The sequence below is a fragment of the Cetorhinus maximus genome, chromosome 34, assembly GCF_964194155.1.
Source record: "Cetorhinus maximus chromosome 34, sCetMax3.hap1.1, whole genome shotgun sequence".
NCBI classification, from domain to species: Eukaryota; Metazoa; Chordata; class Chondrichthyes; order Lamniformes; family Cetorhinidae; genus Cetorhinus; species Cetorhinus maximus.
In genome coordinates this window covers 11775914-11795269 of record NC_135912.1, presented here as the reverse complement: position 1 = coordinate 11795269, position 19356 = coordinate 11775914, and the positions used below count along the sequence as shown (strand labels likewise).

Genomic DNA, 19356 nt, shown 5'->3' with positions numbered 1-19356 from the left:
CCAGTGTGTGTGTATGTGAAGTGCATGGTGCCTCCTCGCGTTCTATGTCCTGTTCAGAACCTGTAAAGGTACAGCCAGTACCAATTAACCATGAAGAATGGACACTAACAGTTTGATTGCCATGTTGCACAATTACTAGTTTCCCATCACATAACCTTGCCAAGTCCTTTTCACTCTTTCTGGTCTTCCCTTTATAATATACCATGTCTCCTTGTCTAAACTCTGTTCCTGATGGTCTTATGCTCACCGTAGGGCCCACTGAATTTTCTCCGAAAGCTCAGCTTTAATGAAAGCTTTTCTGCCCACATGCAAAGCGTTCAGAAAAGGTGGAGCTAATGCCAGTGCCTTCTAGAGCAGGGGGAGCATCTGACAACACCAAAGGTAACTTTGCATTTCTTCCGTACACCAGCTGTTACGGACTGTACCCGGCCCCCATCCCAACCATTTGCAGAGAGTTCTTTGCATGCACTGTTTGCAGTTTACAACCTAGCTGATCAGCTAATATTTTATGTAACATTATGGCACAGTTTCTTTCACAAAGACCATTACTAAACGGGTTCCCAGCTGCAGTGTGCTATAATGTTTAACTGTGATGTTTAAATTTTCACACATATCTCAAAATTCCTCATTGGTGAATTCCCCACCATTATCTGTGAGGAACTTGGTTGGTGTTCCTAATCCTGTTTCTACCCATTTCTCCATGACCTTATCGACAATGGTCCTTTTGTCTTTACAATGTCTCACAGTGGATAGACTAAATCTGGTTGTCATATCTATGAAGTGTAGTAAAAAAAATACCCCTATCCTTGTCCCAAACTTTCATGTCCATTGCCACTGCATCGTTAAACTCCCTGGCTAGTGGCAGCTCACAGCAGGTGTCTTGCGATATTTCAGGCAAATTTCACACTGAACAGTGACTCGGTCAACATCATCACATCCTTTATCGACCACTCCCACATCTCAAAGCAGAGTCTTCACTTTCTGTGGCACCAGGTGCACAAACTGTCCATGTAATTTCCAAATGGACATCTTTTTATCCCCCAAATTCTTATTCTCAGCAGTTAACAAAACTTCAGGAACTTTCTGATGAGAAATCTCTGGCTTCCTTAGTGACAAACAGTAATGGCCTGACCGAGTGAAATGGAGATCCACATTTTTCCCAAACATGACTGCTCTAACATTCTTCATATCTAGCATCATCCGAGCCTTCTTCAGCACAGATCAACTCAATAGTGGTATCTCAATGGAAACCACATCAGTACTGATAAACAGATTGATCCCTGCTATCTTACAAGGGAGGACCACCCATTTAGAGGATGTTAATGTATTGTCATCTCCAAACCTGAAGCAGGTAGAGCTTTCATACTCCTTGATCTTCCGCATTGAGAGACTCCAGATAGCAGCCAAGACAGGACATGCCGCATACCAAAGAAGTGCAACCACTGTCCAGAACTGCACAGCTAAAGGAATCTACCATCAAGGTACACATCACCACATTCAAACTCTCAGTGATCAATACAATTCGATCATGGCAGTCACCATCGTCATTTTCAGTTTCAGATCAATCCATCTCGTGGGTCACTTCAAAAACACGATTCCTTCGCATATATATATATATATATATTTATCACATACATATATATATTAATGTTATATATATATTGGTGTTATATATATATTTATGTTAAATGTGTATATATTTATGTTATACATATTAATGTCATTATATGTATGTGATCTATATATTTATGTAAAATATATGTATACATTTATGTTATATATATATATTTATATCATATAAAAATATACATTTTTATCATACATGTATATGTTTGTTATATAAAGACACTTGTTATATTTATATTAGCGTTATATCTAATTATCTTATATATATATATTTATTTTATATACATATTTATCTTATATATATTTATGTTTTATATATATTAATGTTATATATATTTGTTATATATGTGTTATAGGTATATTTATATTATGTATATATTTATGTAACATATCTTTGTTATATAAATATTTATGTTATATATATCTTATATGTTATATAATATTTATATTATATATAACTCATATATATTTATCACATATTTATGTTATATATATCTGATACATATACATATTTAAGTTTAAAATATTTTTATATTATATATATTTCCGTTACTATATATTTGTTATATATTTTTGTGAGATGTATATATAATTGTTATATATAATATATTCATATCATACATATATAACATAAATATATATAATATATATTACATGAATATAAATATATAACAAATAAATATACCATAAATATATATATGTTCAATGTTATATATTTATGTTATCTATATAATTGTTCTATATATGTTTATATTATATGTACATTTTTGTTATATATATTTATAATTATCTCATTTTTTATGTCATTCATATATATACTTGTGTTATCTTTATGTGATATGTATATATATTTATATTATATATAATATATATAGATTTATATATACATGTATATATTTGTTACACATATATTTCTGTATTATATATATTTACATCATGTGTATTTATATGTATTTATGTTATATATATTTGTTATATATAAATGCATTGTATATTTTTTATCACATATATTTATGCTATATATGTGTATATTTATGTTACATATATATTTATGTCATACACATAGATATATGTATATATAACATAAATATATATAAGTCATATATACATTTTAATGTCATATATCTTTTTATCTGATACATATATATATTTGTTCTTCATATATTCATATGTATGTTCTTTATATATATTTATTTATGTTATATATATATATTTATAATTATGTCATTTATATTCGTCATATATATGTATTTATGTTATATATAAATACATCATTTTTAAATCATATATATATATATCTGATATATATGTAACAAGGTACCATATAGATACTCATCACCACGTTCAAACTCTCAGTGATTAATACAATTCCATCACGCCAGTCACCATCATCAATTTCAGTTTCAGATCAATCCATCTCGTGGGTCACTTCAAAAACGCGATTCCTTCGCTGTGGGCAGTTCATCGCTTGATGATACTGGGAATCACACCAAAAACAGCCATTAACCATTCCCTGAACATTTTTTGGCTTTAAACATCTACAGTCACCGTCCCAGACCCACTTTTTGGCCCGACTCTCAAACTGGTTAGGGTTATGACCATTTTCAGTCCTCTTGTCATTAACCCCATCCTTGTATTGGAATCTTCATGTAATATTTGGTCAACCGTGAAATTCAGCCACTCACTATTGAACCCTCTATCCTGTGTTTTACAGCATAGTCGTTCGCATTTGCTAAAAACAGTAGCAGGGAACGACTGTTACCCCAGAATTTCTTTTAGGGCAGCAGCGATTTGATCTAAGAGAGATTCTTTCCCCCGGAATTGAACCCCTGTTCGTACTAAAAGACTATCAACATGGGAAATGCAAGCACAGTCCAGTAATTTAAATACCAATACTGATTCTGGAATTTCACGTTCAAATCTCTACAATCTCCTGTACCATTTATCAAAACCCAGGATATATTTTTCCATAGACTGATCTGATTTCCTAAAACTATCAAAGATCATCCAAGCTTCATCCGCTTCTAATAGCTCATCCTTTCTGTAGAACTTATCCAAAAATTGTATCAGACGGTTTAACCCCTCTTCATGATCCAAATCATCCACTTTCCACTGAAAATACTTTACTCCTTATCTCACTTTTGGCTGGTAATGATAACTCCAAAGCCATACCTTGCTTCTTCCGGGGTAGAGCGGTAACTCGGGTCCACGTTTCAGCGTCAGCCTCCCATTGCTGATAAGGTTCAGAGTCAGAAAAAAATAGTCAAAGCTTGTGATTTTGCACCATCCTTCTGCCAGTCTGTAACTTACATGGTCAGCAACAATGCACTTCCTTTCCCTCAGAGGACTGAGGCAGAAAACTTCATATACAGCAATCAATCAGCAAAGTTTAAAGTTCATCCTCTGCTACCATGTTACTCACAATAAGAGGTTGTGGTGGAAGAATTAATCCAGGCTGGTCTCTCGGTTAAGGCTGGTTTATTTCCAAGACAAGTCCTCAGCGTTATTAACTTCCTAGTCGCTTCCACACAGAGTGATCCAGCCGTACCTTTTTATTCCATTCAGTTGGGATAACTAATGCCCATCACCTGTCTAACTACCAATTGGTTTTAACAAGATGATTGTCATATTGACAGCCACTTCGAACTGAGCTACACAGAATATCCCGAATGAGGACTATAACACGCAGCGACCTGTGGTGGTCTGGGATGGATGGTGAATTCGAGAGTTTAGTGAAGAATTGTGGGCAATGTCAGCATCTGCAAAAGTTGCCTTTAACAGCTTCGTTAGACCCTCGGGAGTGGCCTGGAAGGGCATGGGTGTGGTTCCACATTGACTGCATTGGAACTGTCCTGGGAAGAATGTTTCTGCTCCTTGGTGATGCCCACTCAAACTGGAGATATATATATGAGGTGAAATCACCAACATCGACTGCTACAATTGAGAAACTCCATCACAGTTTTGCCATTAACACAATAGAGGAAGTGGTCATTTCCGAAAATGTCACTGCATTTATTCGAGTGCTGAGTCTCCAGCGGTTTATCAGCTTCAGCGGTATCCCTCATGTAAAACCTTCACCGTACCCACTCTTCCTCAAACTGACTGGCCGAAAGGGCAATTCAAACATTCAGGACAGGCATGAAGAAGCTAACTGGAGATTTCTTAGCAACCAAGATAGCACGCTTTCATTTCCATTACTGGACCACCCCTCACACAACAACGGGTGTCACACCTGCCAAGTTAGTGTTGGAATGCCAGCTCAGGATGAGATTGAGATTAATAATGTCAAACTTAGAAGGGAAGGTGGAAAGGGACCAGGGAAAACAGAAAACTGGACAGGACTGGCAGAGTGGTGAGGGGACTGGCATGGTGGTGAGGGGACATTTACTGTGGGAGGGAACGGTCTACGTGAAGAACTTTGGAGATGGACCAAAATGGTTACCGGGTGAAATAAGTGCGCTGACTGGGCCTCTATCTTACCACATGCAGGTGGAAGCCAGAGTCATGTGGATCATCTAAGGGAGAGAGAGAAATAAATCACCAAAAATTGACTCCACCAGTGTTCACGAGCGGAGAGTAGTGGGCTGAGACCCCTCAACCCAGTACAGACGTGTCTGATGTTGCTGTAGGAGTTGAGGATACAGAACTGCAGGTGACCACAAAACACCTTTTGGAGAGATGTGACTGGTGGAGTTCCGCAGGGATCAGTGCTGGGACCGTTGCTGTTTGTAGGATACATAAATGATTTGGAGGAAAATGTAACCGGGCTAATTAGTAAGTTTGCAGACGACACTAAGGTTGGAAGAGTTGCAGATAGTGAAGAGGATTGTCAAAAGATACAAGGGGATATAGATTGGTTGGAGACTTGGGCGGAGAAACGGCAGATGGAGTTTAATCCGGACAAATGTGAGGTAATGCATTTTGGGAGGTCTAATACAGGCAGGAATTATACAGTAAATGGCAGAACCCTTAAGTGCATCGACAGGCAGAGGGATCTGGGTGTACAGGTCCACAGGTCACTGTAAGTGGCAATGCAGGTGGATAAGGTAGTCAGGAAGGCATATGGCATGCTTGCCTTCATTGGCAGGGGTATTGAGTATAAAAACTGGAAGTCATGCTGCAGCTGTATAGAACCTTGGTTAGGCCACACTTGGAATATTGCGTGCAATTCTGGTCACCACATTACCAGAAGGATATGGAGGCGTTGGAGAGGGTGCAGAGGAGGTTTACCAGGATGCTGCCTGGTCTGGAGGTTATTAGCTATGAGGAGAGGTTGGAGAAACTCGGATTGTTCTCACTAGAGCGACGGAGATTGAGGGGCAACTTGATAGAAGTTTACAAAATTATGAGTGGCATGGACAGAGTAGATAGTCAGAAGCTTTTTCCCAGGGTGGAAGAGTCAATTACTAGGGGACATAGATTTAAGGTGAGAGGAGAAAAATTTAGAGGAGATGTGCGGGGCAAGTTTTTTACGCAGAGGGTAGTGAGTGTCTGGAATTCGCTGCCAGAGGAGGTGGTGGAAGCAGGTACGATAGTGGTGTTTAAGAGGTAGTTTGACAAATACATGAATAGGATGGGAATAGAGGGATACGGACCCCGGAAGTGCAAAATGTTTTAGTTTGACGGGCAATATGATGGGCGCAGGCTTGGAGGGCCGAAGGGCCTGTTCCTGTGCTGGACTTTTCTTTGTTCTTTGTTTAGGCAACTCCGGAAAAAGAGGTTCCGGACAAAGAATCTGAAGTAGCACAACTGAGACGCTCAACACACGACAGAAAACCTGAATTTGTAAATTACTTAGCGATGTAAATATTGTCACCACCAGAAAAATAGCACTTGTAAATATATATATATATATATATATATATATGAATCAGGGCAGGTGAAAGGAATTTGCAGCATTTCCTGAACCACGATGAGCCAAGGTGACCAATATCCAGTGTTGGCAGGCAGGGGATGGTGGGGGGGAGAAACAGCTCATCCTCTCCGGCTGCCAGAGGGTAATCTGCCCCCTCCCATCCCCACTGGGCACACGCTGCCCCCCAGTGCCAGAGCTGGATACTGCAATCATAGACACCTCGTCTTCAGAGCCCAACTCCCTCCCCAAATAAAATGGCAGCAACCAAAATCCTGCTCTCTTTATATTTATTATTGAATAATTGGACCCCTTGGGCTGGTGTCGTGCCCAATGAAGGAAGCGTGTGCTGGTGGGAGGGTTTGCTGCTCTCCTGCTTCATTCAGTCAGTCACCTCCATCCAGGCAGTGGCACTGAGGCTAACAATTCAGCACCTGGCTCCACTAACACTGACCCCTGCTGGAGTAAGGGAACAGGTGCATGCACTTGTTCAGCTGTGAGATTACCAAGGTCGAACAGTCATAGCAACACTCACCTCTGGGGGGGGAAAAAGGCTGAGGAACAGGGTCCACATCTAATGTGGGTTGGGGGAGGTGGGGAAATGGGGTGGAAAATGAGAGTTGAGTTGCCAATTCTTCCAAAATTGAAAGGTCAAACCTTCCAGGCAGCAGAGAGAGAAAGAAATATTCACAGCCCCTGAACTCTCATCGGACAGCAGGACCCACGACCTGCCCAGGCCCTGCTCAAACCAGCCACTGGCGAGGGCAGTTTCTACACAGCAAACAGATGATGGGCACAGTCACCTCCATGAATTGACCAATCGTGGGCAGGAGTGTGTTCACCAAAACACCCAAGGCTGGAGGCTGCTTTTCTCAACAAGGGTTACACTCCAGAAGAACAAAGAACAAAGAAAAGTACAGCACAGGAACAGGCCCTTTGCCCCTTCAAGCCTGCGCCGATCACATTGCCCGACAACTAAAACATTTTGCACTTCCGGGGTCCGTATCCCTCTATTCCCATCCTATTCATGTATTTGTCAAACTGCCTCTTAAACACCATTATCATACCTGCTTCCACCACCTCCCTTGGCACTGCCCCCCCGACACTGCGGCACTCCCTCGGCACTGCCCCCCCGACACTGCGGCACTCCCTCGGCACTGACCCCCCCGACACTGCGGCACTCCCTCGGCACTGCCCCCCCGACACTGCGGCACTCCCTCGGCACTGCCCCCCCGACACTGCGGCACTCCCTCGGCACTGCCCCCCCCGACACCGCGGCACTCCCTCGGCACTGCCCCCCCGACACTGCGGCACTCCCCCGGCACTGCCCCCCCGACACTGCGGCACTCCCCCGGCACTGCGGCACTCCCTCGGCACTGCCCCCCCGACACTGCGGCACTCCCTCGGCACTGCCCCCCCGACACTGCGGCACTCCCCCGGCACTGCCCCCCCGACACTGCGGCACTCCCCCGGCACTGCGGCACTCCCTCGGCACTGCCCCCCCGACACTGCGGCACTCCCTCGGCACTGCCCCCCCCGACACTGCGGCACTCCCTCGGCACTGCCCCCCCCGACACTGCGGCACTTCCCCGGCACTGCGGCACTCCCTCGGCACTGCCCCCCCCCGACACCGCGGCACTCCCTCGGCACTGCCCCCCCGACACCGCGGCACTCCCTCGGCACTGCCCCCACCAACACTGCGGCACTCCCTCGGCACTGCCCCCCCGACACTGCGGCACTCCCTCGGCACTGCCCCCCCGACACTGCGGCACTCCCTCGGCACTGCCCCCCCGACACTGCGGCACTCCCTCGGCACTGCCCCCCCGACACTGCGGCACTCCCTCGGCACTGCCCCCCCGACACTGCGGCACTCCCTCGGCACTGCCCCCCCGACACTGCGGCACTCCCTCGGCACTGCCCCCCCGACACTGCGGCACTCCCTCGGCACTGCCCCCCCGACACTGCGGCACTCCCTCGGCACTGCCCCCCCCGACACTGCGGCACTCCCTCGGCACTGCCCCCCCGACACTGCGGCACTCCCTCGGCACTGCCCCCCCGACACTGCGGCACTCCCTCGGCACTGCCCCCCCGACACTGCGGCACTCCCCCGGCACTGCGGCACTCCCTCGGCGCGGCACTCCCCCGGCACTGCGGCACTCCCTCGGCACTGCCCCCCCGACACTGCGGCACTCCCTCGGCACTGCCCCCCCGACACTCCCTCGGCACTGCCTCCCCCACCCCGACACTGCGGCACTCCCTCGGCACTGCCTCCCCCACCCCGACACTGCGGCACTCCCTCGGCACTGCCTCCCCCACCCCGACACTGCGGCACTCCCTCGGCACTGCCCCCCCAACACTGCGGCACTCCCTCCCCCACCCCGACACTGCGGCACTCCCTCGGCACTGCCCCCCCCGACACTGCGGCACTCCCTCGGCACTGCCCCCCCCCACCCCGACACTGTGGCACTCCCTCGGCACTGCCCCCCTGACACTGCGGCACTCCCTCGGCACTGCCCCCCCGACACTGCGGCACTCCCTCGGTACTGCCTCCCTGACCCCGACACTGCGGCACTCCCTCGGCACTGCCCCCCCGACACTGCGGCACTCCCTCGGCACTGCCCCCCCCACCCCGACACTGTGGCACTCCCTCGGCACTGCCCCCCCGACACTGCGGCACTCCCTCGGCACTGCCCCCCCGACACTGCGGCACTCCCTCGGCACTGCCCCCCCGACACTGCGGCACTCCCTCGGCACTGCCCCCCCGACACTGCGGCACTCCCTCGGCACTGCCCCCCCGACACTGCGGCACTCCCTCGGCACTGCCTCCCTGACCCCGACACTGCGGCACTCCCTCGGCACTGCCCCCCCGACACTGCGGCACTCCCTCGGCACTGCCTCCCTGACCCCGACACTGCAGCACTCCCTCGGCACTGCCTCCCCCACCCCGACACTGCGGCACTCCCTCGGCACTGCCCCCCCAACACTGCGGCACTGCCCCCCCAACACTGCGGCACTCCCTCCCCCACCCCGACACTGCGGCACTCCCTCGGCACTGCCCCCCCCGACACTGCGGCACTCCCTCGGCACTGCCCCCCCGACACTGCGGCACTCCCTCGGCACTGCCTCCCCCACCCCGACACTGCGGCACTCCCTCGGCACTGCCTCCCCCACCCCGACACTGCGGCACTCCCTCGGCACTGCCCCCCCGACACTGCGGCACTCCCTCCCCCACCCCGACACCGCGGCACTCCCTCGGCACTGCCCCCCCCGACACTGCGGCACTCCCTCGGCACTGCCCCCCCCACCCCGACACTGTGGCACTCCCTCGGCACTGCCCCCCCCCACCCCGACACTGCGGCACTCCCTCGGCACTGCCCCCCCGACACTGCGGCACTCCCTCGGCACTGCCCCCCCGACACTGCGGGACTCCCTCGGTACTGCCTCCCTGACCCCGACACTGCGGCACTCCCTCGGCACTGCCCCCCCGACACTGCGGCACTCCCTCGGCACTGCCCCCCCCACCCCGACACTGCGGCACTCCCTCGGCACTGCCCCCCCCGACACTGCGGCACTCCCTCGGCACTGCCCCCCCCACCCCGACACTGCGGCACTCCCTCGGCACTGCCCCCCCGACACTGCGGCACTCCCTCGGCACTGCCCCCCCGACACTGCGGCACTCCCTCGGCACTGCCTCCCTGACCCCGACACTGCGGCACTCCCTCGGCACTGCCCCCCCGACACTGCGGCACTCCCTCGGCACTGCCCCCCCGACACTGCGGCACTCCCTCGGCACTGCCCCCCCGACACTGCGGCACTCCCCCGGCACTGCGGCACTCCCTCGGCGCGGCACTCCCCCGGCACTGCGGCACTCCCTCGGCACTGCCCCCCCGACACTGCGGCACTCCCTCGGCACTGCCCCCCCGACACTCCCTCGGCACTGCCTCCCCCACCCCGACACTGCGGCACTCCCTCGGCACTGCCTCCCCCACCCCGACACTGCGGCACTCCCTCGGCACTGCCTCCCCCACCCCGACACTGCGGCACTCCCTCGGCACTGCCCCCCCAACACTGCGGCACTCCCTCCCCCACCCCGACACTGCGGCACTCCCTCGGCACTGCCCCCCCCGACACTGCGGCACTCCCTCGGCACTGCCCCCCCCCACCCCGACACTGTGGCACTCCCTCGGCACTGCCCCCCTGACACTGCGGCACTCCCTCGGCACTGCCCCCCCGACACTGCGGCACTCCCTCGGTACTGCCTCCCTGACCCCGACACTGCGGCACTCCCTCGGCACTGCCCCCCCGACACTGCGGCACTCCCTCGGCACTGCCCCCCCCACCCCGACACTGTGGCACTCCCTCGGCACTGCCCCCCCGACACTGCGGCACTCCCTCGGCACTGCCCCCCCGACACTGCGGCACTCCCTCGGCACTGCCCCCCCGACACTGCGGCACTCCCTCGGCACTGCCCCCCCGACACTGCGGCACTCCCTCGGCACTGCCCCCCCGACACTGCGGCACTCCCTCGGCACTGCCTCCCTGACCCCGACACTGCGGCACTCCCTCGGCACTGCCCCCCCGACACTGCGGCACTCCCTCGGCACTGCCTCCCTGACCCCGACACTGCAGCACTCCCTCGGCACTGCCTCCCCCACCCCGACACTGCGGCACTCCCTCGGCACTGCCCCCCCAACACTGCGGCACTGCCCCCCCAACACTGCGGCACTCCCTCCCCCACCCCGACACTGCGGCACTCCCTCGGCACTGCCCCCCCCGACACTGCGGCACTCCCTCGGCACTGCCCCCCCGACACTGCGGCACTCCCTCGGCACTGCCCCCCCGACACTGCGGCACTCCCTCGGCACTGCCTCCCCCACCCCGACACTGCGGCACTCCCTCGGCACTGCCTCCCCCACCCCGACACTGCGGCACTCCCTCGGCACTGCCCCCCCGACACTGCGGCACTCCCTCCCCCACCCCGACACCGCGGCACTCCCTCGGCACTGCCCCCCCCGACACTGCGGCACTCCCTCGGCACTGCCCCCCCCACCCCGACACTGTGGCACTCCCTCGGCACTGCCCCCCCCCACCCCGACACTGCGGCACTCCCTCGGCACTGCCCCCCCGACACTGCGGCACTCCCTCGGCACTGCCCCCCCGACACTGCGGGACTCCCTCGGTACTGCCTCCCTGACCCCGACACTGCGGCACTCCCTCGGCACTGCCCCCCCGACACTGCGGCACTCCCTCGGCACTGCCCCCCCCACCCCGACACTGCGGCACTCCCTCGGCACTGCCCCCCCCGACACTGCGGCACTCCCTCGGCACTGCCCCCCCCACCCCGACACTGCGGCACTCCCTCGGCACTGCCCCCCCGACACTGCGGCACTCCCTCGGCACTGCCCCCCCGACACTGCGGCACTCCCTCGGCACTGCCTCCCTGACCCCGACACTGCGGCACTCCCTCGGCACTGCCCCCCTGACACTGCGGCACTCCCTCGGCACTGCCCCCCCGACACTGTGGCACTCCCTCGGCACTGCCCCCCCGACACTGCGGCACTCCCTCGGCACTGCCCCCCCGACACTGCGGCACTCCCTCGGCACTGCCCCCCCGACACTGCGGCACTCCCTCGGCACTGCCCCCCCGACACTGCGGCACTCCCTCGGTACTGCCTCCCTGACCCCGACACTGTGGCACTCCCTCGGCACTGCCCCCAACTCCCACCACCCTTGTGGGCAGAGTGTTTTTGGTCATTTCCACTTGCTGTAGAAAATGTCTTCCTCACATTCGCCCTCAACTCCTGACAAAAGCTTTACATTTGTTCAATTATTTCAATGTAATATTAACGGGTCAAAAGGGAATTGGATAAGTACTTGGGGAAAAGTTTGGTAAGGTTGTGAGGCAAGAGCGGGGGCTGGGAATTAGTGGATAGCCCTTCACCCTGTCAATGAGCTAGCACAGAGAGCATGGGCCAAATGGCCTCCTTCAGTTGTCAGAACTGTCCGAGAGCCAAAGGAACAGACACAGTGTTTAGGCGGCTGCTGACAATCTTTAAGAAGCCGGTTTTATTATTGCACATGACCCCAAATCAGCACATTGAAAAAAGTAAAACCAGGAACATGTAAACACAGCGCTGAGCACTAAGGGAATCCAAAACAAGCACCATGTGTACAAAAATACAAAAAACATACCCCTCAAAGCAGGGGGGAGGAAAGAAACAAGACATTGCACAGAAAATAAAAGTAAAATAAAAATCTCTCCATTAAGTCCAAACGCTCCCCATCTTCATTTGGGACATCATTTCTTTGTAATATAAAGCTAAAGGGTCACACAATGTGTATCGGGGCTGCTCCGGGTTGCTCTCCCCCTGCCCCACGAGTCCAAGAACCTCATGTGCAATTAGCAAAAAAAAAAAACAAATAAATCCTGTTGCAGAAAGACAAAAAAATATTCATTAGTGATGTATTTGATGCAAATTAATCGCCAATACAGTGACAACACTTATACAGCTTCCCAAAACCACGCCTAACAGTGCTCAGGAACCTGACAGGATTCCATTCAGGGAAAAACCTCAAGAGCCAAAAGGAGGATAGATTGGGCAAAAGTTCGGACAAATAAATAATTTTTACGGAAGAGAGAGGTGGAGAGGATTAGGGAGGGAATCTCCTAAGGCAGCTGAAGGCACGGCCGCCGATAGGAATCGGGGCATGTGCAAGAGGCCGGAATTGGGGGAGCGCAGAGATCTCGGAGCGTTGGAGGGGGCTGGAGAAGATTAGAGATAGGGCGGGTGGAAAGGGTGGAGGGGGGTGTGGGTGGTGAGGCCACGGAAGGATTTGAAGATTGAAATTTCTGAATTTGAGGCAGTGGTGGACTGGGAGCCAGTGTGAGGCAGTGGGCACGGGAGGGGTTAAAATGGGACTTGGTGCAATTTAGGACACAGGCAGCAGAGTTTTGGATGAGCTGAAGTTGATGGAGGAGGAGACCGGGCTGGAGCGCGTTTGGAAAACAGTCGCGTTCCGAGGGAATAAAAGCACAGACGAGGGTTTCAGCTGGACTGAGACAAGAGGATGAGATGGACAATGTTACAGTGATGGGAGGTCAGATATCTTGCTGATGGAGAGAATATGCGGTGGGAGCGGGGGGCGGGGGGGGGAAGGTCAACTCTGGGTCAAACAGGACATCACGATTGTGCGCAGACTGGTTCCGTGGCCAGAGAGAGGGATGGAGTCGGTAGCTCGGGGTTGAGAGTTTGGAGTCTGGGCTTCAGTCACCTCGATAGTTAGTTGGAGGAAATTTCTGCTGATCCAGCACTGGGACGAAATCACGGCTTCCACAGCCTGACTGGAAAGAGTTGAGGAAATGGGCTGGGTCAATCCTACTGCAGCCTCCTCAGAACACACACTCCCCCGCCCTCAAAACTCACCATTTTAAACCCAGTGCAGTCGGCTCAGATGCTGATCTGTTCCTGATCCGGTGGAGTTGCACTGGCTGTTACAACAAGCTGGTCTGGGATAGGTTCCACTATTTTCTAAAGGAGGGAGGAAGAGAGAAACCATTAAACTCGTCTTCAATATCCAACGTTACCCACACCAAACCTCACAAGCAAGAGCCGGGCTGCTGGTAGAGAGAAGTGAAAGGGTGGACACAGGCTAACGTGTGGTTACATTCCGGGAAATCCAGCTGACCAGACCTTGTAAAAGGAAAGCAGTGAGAGTGGGCTGAATGGCCTCGTGTGCTGTATCATTTTATGGAAAGAACTTTCTAGTTTTACCATCATGAGCATCAATGCAGAGTATAAGCCTATCTACCAGGTGTTACCATCATTTACAGGGGTAGAGAGAGCTGAGGTGAGATTACAAACAGTGTTCAGACTCCGGCCTATCGAGTGGGAGAAAGATGGAGGCAGACAGGAACAGGGGACTCCTTCTCTGCTGTGATGATGAAAAAGAAACTTTCAGATAACTCAGGAAAGATTGAACAGGCCAACGCTCTTTTCACTTGAACAGCGGAGTGCCGAGGGGGTGACCCGATAGGGGACTTGATGGAGCGTTCAATAGGGGAGACGGAGAGAAGATGTTTCCACTTGTGGGGGGATCAGAACTCGGGGCCATCAGTATAAAACAGTCACTAATAAACCCAACGGGGAATCCAGGAGAAACTCCTTTACCCAGAGAGTGGGGAGAATGTGGAACTCGCTCCCACAGGAAGTGGTCGAGGTGAATAGTATCGATACATTTAAGGGGGAAGCTGGATAAACACAGGAGGGAGAAAGGAATAGAAGGATAGGCTGCTAGGGGGAGATGAAGAGAGGGTGGGAGGAGGCAATATAGCCCAATTCTAAAGAGTGTACCAGAACAGAGGATCCTGGTGGGAGAGGTGGGGCTCACATCAATAAATCTCACACACGCACAGAGAGAGGTTAGCAAAGTCTTTGGGATCCTGGAATGAGGGTTAAGCTGAACCTTCATAAATTCTTGGTTAGGTTGCAGGTACATCCAGTTCCGGTCACCGCACTTTAGGGAGGATGTGAGGCTCCTTGAGAGGGTGCGGAGGAGATTTATCAGAATGGATCCAGGGATGAGGGATTTTAGCTCTGAGGTTAGGGTTGGGGAAGCTGGGGTTGTTCTCCTTGGAGCAAAGGAGGTTGAGGGGAGATTTGATCGAGGTGTACGAGATGATGACAGGGTTAGATAAGGTAGAGAAAGAAAAGCTGTTCCCATTGGCTGATGGTGCAAGAACTCAGAGGCACAGATTTAAGGTTTTGGTAAGAGAGAGATATGGGGTGGGGGAAATGGGAATGAATTTTTTTTATTTAAAAACACTGAGTGGTGATGACCTGGAACTCGCTGCCCACTAGGCCGGTGGGAGCGGAGACGATGAAGGATTTCAAAAGGAAAATAAACTTGCCAGGCTCGGGGGTAGAGCGGGAAAAGGGACCGAGCGGATTGCTGTACAGAGAGCCAGCACGTACTTGATGGGCCGAATGGCCTCCTGTGGTGAAATGACTCTCAGCATTGACTATTTTCTCTTTGAAGGGAATATTGAAGAAATGCCTTAAAAGGAGTTAAATTCCAACCAACATTCAAAGGGTGATGGATTCGAAACTCTTACATCAGCCGGATGATTGTCCTCAGGCTCCAGTGTCACGACACATTGTGTTTCCTCAGCCGCTGTGGTGGAGACAGGTTCTGCCGACACCGGTGCCGGTTCCTTGTTCTCCTGTGTTTCCGGGAGAGGCAGGACCGGAGCGGGGGCAGGAGGAGTTTCAGAAGCTCCTTCAGAAGCAGGGGTCCCTGAGGTGGAGCTGTCATCGGCGGCTTTGGCCTGTTGGGAAGGAGAGATATTTCAAAAGCTGAAGCCAAAACCCCTCGGTGATGGGGGCCTGGTGTCGCTCGACCCCCCCCTCCCTCCCTCCCCGGCGCTGTTCCTTAGCAACCAAGTACCAAAACATGGCCAGTTTCAACACCATCGGAGCAGATCCAGAGTCTCAATCTCATCTGGGACTCAATCACCTCAAGGAGGAACATACCAAAGTGCGGTCACTCGCTTTGTAGCTTAAACTGCCATGCACAGGAGGATCCCGCAAACAGCACACACAAATGAGCAGATAAACTGCGGTGGTCAAGGGAGGAATGGCGACCAGGAGACTCGAATCCCACCAAATCGCATTTGCCCACCCTGTTTTATCAATGACTGGTTCTGCACAGCACATATTGGTCAAGTTGTTGAGTGAATTTTTACAGCCAGCTATCCCAGTTTTCAACATCCTTGACTAAGACTATATGAGACCAACATCGATAGAAATGCCTCGTCTTTGCACTCGTTCACCATCACGAGTTTAGTTACAAACATACTGAAGGAAACCCATTAGCACCATGTCACTGTATCACAGCAATGTAGACAGGCCGCCATGTTCTGAATCTGTATTCATTGAACTAAAGAACTTAGCAGCTCTTGCAGCTGAATTCAATTTTAATGACGCCTTGTGTGGCCAAATAGGTGGTGTAGCCAGGGGAACCCATCTCGGTCCAGCGCTCATTAACATTTCTGTTGCTTTCCAAGAGAAATGTGTTTTCGAAACAAAGGGGCAGGAGTAGGCCATTCAGCCCCTTCGGTCACTCAGTTAGATCATGGCTGATCATCTACTTCTACATCATTTTGACCATTATCTCCATATCTCTTGATGTCATTAGTCTCCAGAAATCTATCAATTTGTCTTGAACATTCTCAATGGATTGAGCTTCCACAGCTCTCTGTGGTAGAGACCCAAAGATTCACCACCCTCAAAGTGAAGAAATTCCTCCTCACTTCACTCCTAAATAGTCTACCCCTTATCCTGAGACTGTGTCCCCCAGTTCTAGACTCACCAGCCGGGAGAAACATCCTATCCACACCTACCCTGTCAGGCTCTGTAAAAATTCTATAAGTTTCAATGAGATCATCTCGCATTCTTCAAAACTATAGAGAATACAGGCCCAGTTTCCTCAATCTCTCTTCATAATATCCCAGGGATTAGTCTGGTGAATCTCCACTGCACTCCCTCTATGGCAAGTGTATCCTTCCTTAGATAAGGAGACCAAAACTGTACACAACACTCCAGATGTGGCTTCAACAAGGCTCTGTCCAATTGCAGCAAGACATCTTTACTCCTGCACTCAGATCTCCTCTCAACGAAGGCCAACATACCATTGGCCTTCCTAACTGCTTGCTGCACCTGCATGTTAGTGACTCATGAACAAGGACACCCAGGTCCCTTTGGAGATCAACACTTCCCAACCTCTCACCAATTAAGAAGTATTCTGCATTGCTGTTTTTTCTACCAAAGTGTATAACTTCACACTTATTCCCATTATACTCCATCTGCCATGTTCCTGCACACTCAGCCTCTCCAAGTCCACTTGAAGCCTCCTTGCATCCTCTTCCCGACTCACATTCCCACCTAGTTTTCTCTCATCAGCAAATCTGGAAATATTACATTTGGTCCCCATATCCAAATCACTTATCTGGATTGTGAAGAGCTGTGGCCCAGCACTGATCCTTGTGGTACCCCCCAATACAGCCTGCCATCCTGAGAATGACCCATCTCTGTTTTCTGTCTGTTAACTAATTCTCAATCCAAAACCGTACATTACGCCCAATCCCATGTGCTTTAATTTTGTTTACTAACCTCCTGTGTAGGACCTTATCAAAAGCCTTCTGAAAATCCAAATACACCACATCCACTGGTTCTCCTTTATCTATGCTACACGTAACATTCTCAAAAAATATCTAACTGCTTTGCCAAACATGATTTCCCTTTCATAAATCCATGTTGAAAATAATGATATGATTGGATAGTCAAAGTGTCTAGTTATCACATCCTTCATAATAATTCTAATCTTTTCCCCACTACCGATGTCAAACTAACAGTTCTCCATTCACCCTCTCCCAAGAGCAGGGTTACATTTGCTACTTTCCAGTCTGCAGGAACCTTTCCAGAATCTATAGAATTTTGAAAGATAATCACCAATGGATCCACCATGTCTCTAGCCACCTCCTTCAATGCTCTGGGACGTGACTCATCTAGTCCAGGGGATTTAATCAACCTGCAATCCAATTTTTTTAACAAGTAGAACCCCCGTATTAATACTAATTTCTTTCAGTTCCACAAGCCCCTTGGCTCCCTAAGTATTTCTGGGAGATTTTCTGTATCTTCCTCTGTGAAGACAGACACAAAGTAATTACTTAGTTTATCTGCAATTGCCCTGCTCTCCATTAGAAATTCCCTGTTTCCACCTGTGATGGACCCACATTTGTCCTTGTTAATCTTTTCCTTTTCACAAACCTAACAGAAGCTTTTACACTCCGCCTTTATGTTTCACACTAACTTGCATTAATATTCTCTTTTCCCTTTCGTTATTGATTTCTTGGTCCTCCCTTTGTTGGAATTCTAAATTGCTCCCACTACCCAGACTTACCACTCTTTCTGGCAACCTCATAAGCCACTTCCTTTGATCTAACGTAATCTTTAACTTCTTTTGCTGGCGATAGTTGATTCACTTTTCCTGTTGGGTTTTTGTCTTAGAGGAATGTATGTGTGTTGCAATCCATGTAATACTACCTTAAACACTAGCCTTTACCAGTCTACCATCACATGTTTAAAGAGTATTTTTTTCAATCCACCATAGCCAATTTGCCCCTCATACCTTCATAATTTCCTTTGTTCAGATTTAAGTCCCTAGTTTCAGAATGAACTATATCACTTTCAAAGTTAATGTAAAATTCTATCATATTATGGTCACTATTTCCTAAAAGCTCCCTTACAGCAAGGTTATTAATTAGTGTTCTCTCATTACATAATACTCAATCTAAAATAGCCAGATCCCTAGTCAGTTCTTCAACATACTGCTCCAGAAACCCATCTCCTATATGCTCCAGGAATTCATCCTCCACAGCATGAGCGCTAATGAGATTAGGTAAATTGAAGGCACCCATTATTACTATATTACTCCTGTTACATACAGCTCTAATTTCCTGATTTATACTGTGCCCAATGTTACTAGAGTTCGATGGCCTATAAACAACTCCCACCAGTGCTTGCTGCCCGTTGCTGTCTTTTTAGCTCCAGCCAAACTGATTCTACACCTTGATCCTTCGATCCAAGGACCTCTCTCACTAATGTACTGATCTCGTCCCTTATTGACAGAGCTACCCCACCTCATTTTCCTTTTTGCCCAACTTCCTAAACGATGAATATCCTTGAATATTTAGTTCCCACTCTTGGTCACCCTGTAACAAACATCTGCATAATGGCAATTAAATCATACACATTTACCTCCATTCATCATCCACTTTGTTGTGAATGCAGAGTACATTCAGATAGAGTGCCCTTAACATT

The 19356-nt window shown here is 50.3% G+C and overlaps 1 protein-coding gene across 1 annotated transcript in view; it reads right to left on the bottom strand.

The window, feature by feature from the left end:
• Window positions 1-12444: 12444 nt before the first annotated feature.
• Window positions 12445-19356, bottom strand: part of LOC144671723 (uncharacterized) — a 31450-nt gene continuing 24538 nt past the window's right edge. Inside the window, exons 7-10 of the mRNA XM_078533735.1 lie at window positions 16009-16178; window positions 15591-15803; window positions 13903-14007; window positions 12445-12905 (exon numbers count right to left, since the gene is read on the bottom strand). Coding sequence (XP_078389861.1) covers window positions 13927-14007; window positions 15591-15803; window positions 16009-16178 — 464 coding nt within the window. The 3' untranslated portion in view covers window positions 12445-12905; window positions 13903-13926. The remainder of the gene's footprint in view (window positions 12906-13902; window positions 14008-15590; window positions 15804-16008; window positions 16179-19356) is intronic.